At 36.0% G+C, this 8302-nt stretch overlaps 1 protein-coding gene across 1 annotated transcript in view; it reads left to right on the plus strand.

Annotated features, from left to right (window-relative positions):
* The window catches only part of CUL3 (cullin 3), a 58274-nt gene extending 50314 nt beyond the window's left edge, over positions 1–7960 (plus strand). Inside the window, exons 14-16 of the mRNA XM_009649119.2 lie at positions 4048–4234; positions 5926–6071; positions 6783–7960. Of these exons, the coding sequence (XP_009647414.1) occupies positions 4048–4234; positions 5926–6071; positions 6783–6914 (465 nt within the window). The 3' untranslated portion in view covers positions 6915–7960. The remainder of the gene's footprint in view (positions 1–4047; positions 4235–5925; positions 6072–6782) is intronic.
* The last annotated feature ends 342 nt before the right edge of the window (positions 7961–8302 follow it).

Below are 8302 nucleotides of genomic sequence, written 5' to 3' on the forward strand. Positions count from 1 at the left end.
GGGGGGGGGCGGACAGGACGACTTAACAGCTCATTTTTTCTTGAAAGTTGGTGTTGAAATCAGGCTGGTGGCTACATTATTCCATAAAATTTAGGCTTTATGAGTAGTAGAGCCTCACCCATATATGAATAAATGATACTTGGTAGAGCAGGGAAAAATACAATTTTTAATACATGCTCTAAATTATAGTTTATTTTACGAACACTAGATGATAGAGAAGTATGTCCATGTGCTTTTAGGTTATGTATGTTTTGTTTATTTGGGAGTGCTTAAACTCTTACTTTTTGTCCCACTGTAATTAAAACATGAAGAAGGCATATTTGTTTTGTTTGGTTTCTTTGGTGAAGTGTGTGGGAGTTGTCTTGGACTCCAGCCAGGAAAGCTTATGAAAAGAGTAGAATGAATTTTATCTTTGTTCATGGATTATTGAATGCCATCATTAATTGCTGAGTGCTGCACAACTGTTACTCTCTGTCATATCAAATTAGTGCTTTCACTGCAACATAGCATGAGAGATGACTTGTGGCGTGTACTTGTGTAAGCATAAAACTGTCTGATACGCAAGTGTTTCTGCAGATTCACAGCTGAAAGATTAATTTGAAGTTGCCTTCACAGTTGAACAGGCTTTGCTGTTTTGTTTTGCATTCACTGTGATTATTAATTGCAAACTTGGCAAGATCTTCACAGTTATCCTAATAGCCATTAAGCCATGTGATTGAGAGAAAAATGGGATAATGATGATGCAAAAATTATGCATAAGATGCAATAATCCTTTAAGTTTCTGTAGCATAGCAAAATTACTTGACAAAAATTTAAGAATTTATTGTATTCCTATATAACAATGTTTTATTTATATATGCAAAAGAACTGGACCATATGGGTCTAGGCTAATGCTACTTGAATCTAGGAAGAAGGATCTTCATGCAAGCCTTCATTGAATCCCAATTTTTTTTCAAAAAATTCAATTTCTCCCAATCAAGTCTCATCTAATACTCAACATACTTTTCTGTCAGTTTACAGTACATCTCCATATTTGAAAAGGTGATATGTAGAATTTTTTAATGATTACATCAAAAATAAGCAGAAAACTTTTGGTTCTTTCTTTAGGTTTAACAAACAAGAAATACAAATGTGACTGTAGTAGAAGTTATTGAATAATCGCACAAAAGTGAGAGATTAGAACTTAGAACTGGCTTACCTGTTTTCTCTCTTGCTGATCTCTGCTTTAGAAGATATAAATGTTGAAGTCTCTAAACAAAAATCAAAATCTTTCTTTTTTTGTCTTGTCAACAGAATGATGTGACTTTTTTTCTTCTAATTCCCTTCTGCGCATTTTCCTTCTAATAAACATTTTTTCTTGTGTAAAACTGGACAGAGGTGGTTCCATGCCTAGAACCATCTCTTTTGTAGCCTCCAGATAGAGCTCACCTGGTAATATTTTTAGAACTAAGATTGTGTAATGGGTATTGCTCTTGTGCATGACTTGTGTGGTCTTTAAAATGAGGCATTTTCAGAGATGGGGGAAAAAAGTATACATTTTTCACTGTTACATCAAATGTCTGTATAAAAAATGTTTAGAAAAATTATATGCTACAGACTGAAGGAAAAAGAGAGCACAGGAACATCTGTTATCCCCATTTACATTCGTAGCTACACTTTTCTGTCCAACTGGAAGTTTTTGCCTCCTCCTGAGGCAGCATATTGTAGTGCAATTCTTTCTGAGGTTCTTACTTCAATGCTAGCTTATAAATTCTGAAACCCAAGTGGTTTGCATATGTTAGTGGCCAAATTGGAATGCTAGCGAGTGAAGTAAAATCAACACAGCAATACATAATGGTTAGTATAAGGACATTTAGCACTAAAACCCCTCAAATTTCATTTTAGCTCTTTGTTTTACTTTCTTCAAAAGCAGAGTATCTTCATGTAGGAGTGATTCAGTTTTGAAAGTATTAATTTTAGGTGTTGATCAAAAATCAAAGTTTGGAAGCCTGCATGTCACGGGCGTTACATCGTTAATAAACTGGATTTGGTTTGTAGCCTCAAGGCTTTATGTTTACCTAAGTCCTAAAATCTAAGTGTCACCTTCCTTTAGTTTGTTAAATTTATGCTGGTCAATCCATTTCAGTAAGACTTTTTGTTTGTGACCATGTAAAGGATTATAGCAGGCCTGGAGTTTTTTTAATACTACCTTGTGCTGGATCTGGAAAAAAAATGTGTGAAGGTGACAATTGTGTCTTAAAAAAAGCAACAGATGAAGAAATAGTAACTTCCTGTGAGCTGCTTGGGAAGAGGTGTTTTGGTACTAGCAAATAGTTAAAATACATGGGCACGTGTCATATAGTTCAAATACTGTCAATATTTCTGAATGTACTATGCTAAGAATACTCTAAGAATGCTTTATTATTTCCCAATCATCCATCAGCAGTAGGTATCAAAAGTTCTGAACTTTTTAAATTTTGGACTTACTGTTTGGTTGTTTTGGTTTTTTTTAGTTTACCTCATTCAAATGAATTTGAACTTGTGTCAAAAACACAGTTTCACATACAGTTAACACTGTACATGTAATGTTGGGTCTGTAGCTGAAAAGTAAGGCATGCTCTGAGCCTTGGCATCAGACCCGGCAGTGAGATGTATATGAGATTAATTAATGACAGTCCAAGCAGAGGCTAGTACATCCAGATTATTTTTATTGCATGTTGTCAGTGGTGGACAACCACAGAAGAGTGGCATTCTTTTCTGGTTTGATTTTAAAAAAAACTTGAGTACACTCAAGAAATAATATAATTTAATAGATCTTGGTGTTACTCTGAAGCTTGTTTTTTCTGGTCACTCTTTTAAGAATGTTTAACAAGTTCTTTATAGTTCTTTACAGTTCTTTACAGATCTTAGGATTTTGATCACTGGGAGTTGTTTGTGCTGCCTTTAGCCTGAAGGTCATCAGTTTGACTTGTGTGCCATTAGGAATTTATGGGGACAGTGGAAGAGCTTGGTACTGCTCTTGGAACTGAAGATGGACAAGCTGGGGAAATGACAGCTCTTGTGGACAGCTACATGTCTGCAAGGTTTATTTTTTCTATTTGGTAGTTTAATCTTTAGCTGCTAGAGGTCCCTCAGGAGTCTGAATGGGAGTGTGAATCAGTGGTATCTGCAGATTCCTCAAACTAAAGAAAGGAAGAAAATGGAGATGAGGCTAAAATGAGCTTCTAATGAATGGGAGCTCAGTAAACAAGTTCTGTTTGAGGAAACAGTAGTGGTTGGCCTATTCCTAGAGGGTGTTACAACATCATTCTGCATCCAGTATAATTTGCTTACTAACTCACGATCACTGGTGACTTACCTAACATACAGCTCTCAGCTGACCTCTTAAGAATACTGCCAGAGGTGCAACAAGTTATGTACGTGTTTTTACAAACATTGTTCTTCAAAGTTCATACATTTGCTGTGCTATGATGGGTTTTCTTGTATTTCACTTGGAGAAGTCCTAGCCAAGGGCATCCGGGCTGTAAATAAAGTGTTGCAGGTTATTCAGAAAGGCGGCGTAGAATATTTCTATGTTATGGTGAAACTAGACCTTGTTTGCTTCCATTTGTAAAGATGATCTTTTCAGCAGTGCTGCTGAATGCAAAAGGATGTATGTGGTTCTTCATCAGGAGTGCTCAGGAACATCATGGATGTTTTCCATCACTGAGTGAGTTAGAAGGTCTGGTTTCACTCTGTGCAGCAAATGTTGGAGACAGCGAACAAATCCTTTCAGCCTTCTCAAAAATTACAGTGAAATGAAACAGCTGATTCTTCATTCTTCTATTTTCAGCTCATGGTGACTATTTACTTGACAGTCTGTGTATTGATCCAGGTGGATCATTTTGCACAGTATATATTGAGATTTTGCTACTTAATGACTTCTAACCTTTCAAGCCTCACAACCGTCACAGCAGTATTATTTTGCATGTTTGAAGGTGGACATTTCAAGCAATCAGTGCTGCCGTTTGCAAAACATGATACTTACTTCTGCCATAGCCATAAACTAATTAGGGTATTTTTCTTTAGGAAATTCAACAGGAAACTGATATCCCTGAAAGAGAACTGGTTAGAGCCCTACAGTCCCTTGCATGTGGCAAACCAACACAACGTGTTCTTACGAAAGAGCCTAAATCAAAAGAAATAGAAAATGGTCATATATTTACAGTGAACGATCAGTTCACATCTAAACTACACAGAGTCAAGATTCAGACAGGTAAGTGAGCTTTATATTGTACTGCCTTGCAGTACCAAGACTGCCTTAGAATGTCAAATTATCTTTTGCAGAATTGATGTCCATACAAAGAAAAGGAAGAGAGTAATATATTTTTTGTTGATGATTGGTTGCATCAAAATGAAAATTTAAATACTGAGAAAAAGTGGAAGTCTTAGTTAAGCGTTTTACTTTACAAAACTTGTACATCTCTTAAAAGGAAATGTTCAGAAAATAGGAAAGTTGCCTCGTAAGTTGCTGTACTGCTGTGAAATTGAGTGGTGTTTTTAGCTCGTGATACAACAGCCATTTCCAAGTTCCAGGTAGCTATAATGGTTTTGGGCAATTATTTGGGTTTAACAAATAAGAGAAACTGATCAGTACAATACCACTTCATTAGCTCATCAAAGTGCTGGTTTGTGTTATGCATAAGTAATGTTGATACCTTTTGTCTAGAAAGCTCTCTGGAAATAATTTCTGAGTTGGAGCATTGATGTGAATACACTTCATAGAGTGTTTTGGAAGATTAGGTCTTAATTTTGGTACATCTAAAAATATTCTCTGACTTTGCAGATATCAGTACATAAAATATACAGCGTTGTTGGCACATTGGTAATTCACATGCTGTTTGTTGCACATAATGTAACTTGTTGGGCTTCTGTACAGCACGCTGTGTCCAGGGATGTAAGCGTGTAAAGCCCAGCAGTACCCACATATGTTGCACTACACGTACCCCTCTGCGTGAGTGTTAGCTAGACTGTCCTTGTGTGCACGCAGAGTGCTGTGGTTTTTCTGGTCAGCAGGAGGGCAGCAGCCAAATGAGGATGTTGAGAACTCTCTGATCAGGGCCCAGGGCACTTCCCTGGCGTAATTAAAGTGAATTATGTGACAACTGTTTGAGCTAAGAGTGGAAATGAAAAAAGGGGAATTCCACTATGCAAATGCCTGTGAATGGGAAATATGATTTGGGGTTCAAGATGGTTGTAGAGCAAACTTGATACTTGTGGGTTTATGTTTCTGTCTTTACACAGAAGACTTCTTACATGTATCTCTTAAATATTTCAGGCTTTTATTGGTTTTAAAGTGAAGAAGGGCAGGGAGAAAGTGGTATAGGGGTGTGGGAGGACGACTCAGTTATAATGATGCTTGGGTGAAAGGGTAAGAAAAGCTAGACGTAAGGGCAGAAATAAAGCATGAATAGAAGAGAACAGAATGCAAAGGATATAATTGTGTTGAAGAAGATAAAGCTGGACTATTTCTTCTGACTGATGAACTTTTGAAGTATTTAACTAGTTTGTGAAGTAAATTGTTAATTTTTTTCTATTTTAATTAAGGGATTATTTGCTATATTAAAGAGAAAAATATTTAATGGAATTGTGGGGGTTGATGATGCCTGTAAGCAGATTTGAGTACTGTTCAAATTTTAACATAGCAATAATTAAATAACAGATTGCTACCTTGTCAGTTGCTATCAAAATATGCCAGAAAGTGTCAATATGTTCTTGTGGCTGCTTTTCCTAAAAAAAAAAAAAAAAAAAAAAACCAAAAAAAAACCCAAACCAAGTTTGAGAATGTCAAAACTCGGGAAAATATAACTTGATGTCTAGATGAAATAAATAGTGAAACTAACACTTACACAATGAAATTATTTTAATTTTGCTAACATACTTTAAATTCTCTTTATTTTCTTTAAGTTGCTGCCAAACAAGGAGAATCTGATCCAGAAAGGAAAGAAACAAGGCAGAAAGTAGATGATGACAGAAAACATGAGATAGAAGCTGCTATAGTTCGGATAATGAAATCTAGGAAGAAGATGCAGCACAATGTGCTAGTAGCAGAGGTATACTTGCACACAGTTTTGATATGGGCTTGGGAATTGTTTTTGCTTTTCCTATCAGTTCATGAAAGTTACACAGCTCTCACTGCCATGATTCTGAAAGGCTTTTGAGGGATGCTGTATTTTATTTAATCCATCCTTTTCTTTCTGCCTGTCTATCTGAAGACATCTAAATCCTTACCCTTCAGTCTAGCATGTACTCATGAGTATATCTAACTTTCCTTTCTCCTTTTAGTGGTATTATGATGTTATCAAATCCCTTGAAATAACAGTTGGCAACAAAACCCACTGTACTTAACATCAATTATTTTCTACTTTGATCTTGTTACTGACTGTTGGGTCCAGGTTTGAGAGGTTTGAGCTCTTAGCAGAGAGAGAGAGAGAGAGTCCTGCTGCTCTTAATGCCTAAGTTCTGTCAGCTTCAGGAATAGCATGCATTTTCCACTCTGGAACTCCCTTAGGGCTGTGAAATTAAGATTATTTTCAAGTCATGACCATGCCTCTGTAGAGGGTCAGTACTTTGTATCATACCCAAAAATGAGCAAGCAACTGATTGGGTGGGGGAAGGAATGTCAGAAGATGCAGACTGCTTCTTATGCTTCATGGTTGTAGCCAGCCCTGTCTAAATATATTTTTCTGATTATTTTGGTCAGTTACTTAGTGATTGTGCTTACCCTGTGATCTTATATTATTGGGTTTGATCTTATGTTTTAGGTAACTCAGCAGCTGAAGGCCCGATTCTTACCAAGTCCAGTTGTTATTAAAAAGCGTATTGAAGGACTTATTGAGAGAGAATATTTGGCACGAACACCTGAGGATCGCAAAGTATACACTTACGTAGCATAAAATGCGTTCAGAAAATTTGATTTATTCTTGGACTATACTCTTCGCATGAACTGGGAAGTTCTTTTAAATCATTAATATTAAGACGACCATCTCTTCTATTAAATTACAATACATGTTCTAGACCATTCAGATCAAGCGTTTTACTCCTTTTGAGAGTTTTCAACATCAATTGATTGAGCTTCAGGCTTTTCAACGTTATCCCTGTAGAGATCATCCTTACAATTCTTCAGGAAAATGTGAATGTGCCGCGTTTGTTTTCAATACTGTATGAAAACAGAAAAATAAAAACAAATTTAGAAAATACAGCTCATTTAAAAAAAATAAAATTGTTGGAATTTCATTTCCCCAGATCTTCAGTGTTGATGTAAATGTGTTTCTGTAGTGTTGCTTAGCACTTCGCGCGTTGTATAAGTTGGGTTTAAAAGAAACCACAACTGGTAAGGCAGAATTCCCAGTTATATTGCTCTGCTTCAAATGTTTCTTTAACTAGCCATGTTTAATTTAAATATTTGGTAATTTTTTGAAGACCCAAGAAGACAACTTGAGCATGTTTCACTCTTCCAGCTGCACTCATTGTTCCAACAACATGAATCAGGAACTTCTCGGGGCTCAGAAAAGACCATAATAATTTTGGCTTTCCCTTCTGTAATTTGAGTTCTTCTAAATTAAACTCTATATTGATGAGGTTTGTTCTGGTTTCTTTATAGGAAAAAGGAAAAGATTTCAGTGTGTATAAACTGTATAATAATTTTTGCTGTTGTACTCACTGCTGATGGTGGATTGTACAGGGCGATGTTTTTATTTCACTAAATGTAGACAAAATAAATTTAAAATAAATGGATTTAGTGTACACGAACAACTAATTCAAGTGTGTTAGAGTACAGGGTTGACAATCTTTTGGAACTAAATACTGTCCCCTGGGGAAATGTACTGGGATTGTATTTTGTTACTAAACATCATAGATGGATCTGTAGCCCCAGGGCTTCCCATCGTAAGTGCATATTTTAGGAGATTAAAGTGAAGCCAGCGTGCACTATTTGTTTTTAAAAAATGCATTTTAAACATGCAATAAAAAAGATTGTTACTGTAATGAAATTTTTAGTTCTTACCCTGGAACCTTTTTCTTCTTGTCAGTATGCTGCAAAAATAGATTAAAAACTGTGGACGATGGCATTATCAGCGTCATAGTTAGAAATAGTTCCAAGTGTGCATTGTAGTGCAGAGTTTTTATTGAACAGTATTTCTGACATTCCAATGCACATGTTATGTGGTTTCTCTGCCACAGCTATTTTTCCTGTTTTAATTCAAAACAGTATTATTTTTTTTCTCAGTTCACATTGCTTTCATCCATAGATACTGAAAAATACAGCTGGGATGGGCTTCCCAAT

This window comes from Egretta garzetta, unplaced genomic scaffold (genome assembly GCF_000687185.1).
Source record: "Egretta garzetta isolate BGI_Z169 unplaced genomic scaffold, ASM68718v1 scaffold161, whole genome shotgun sequence".
NCBI classification, from domain to species: Eukaryota; Metazoa; Chordata; class Aves; order Pelecaniformes; family Ardeidae; genus Egretta; species Egretta garzetta.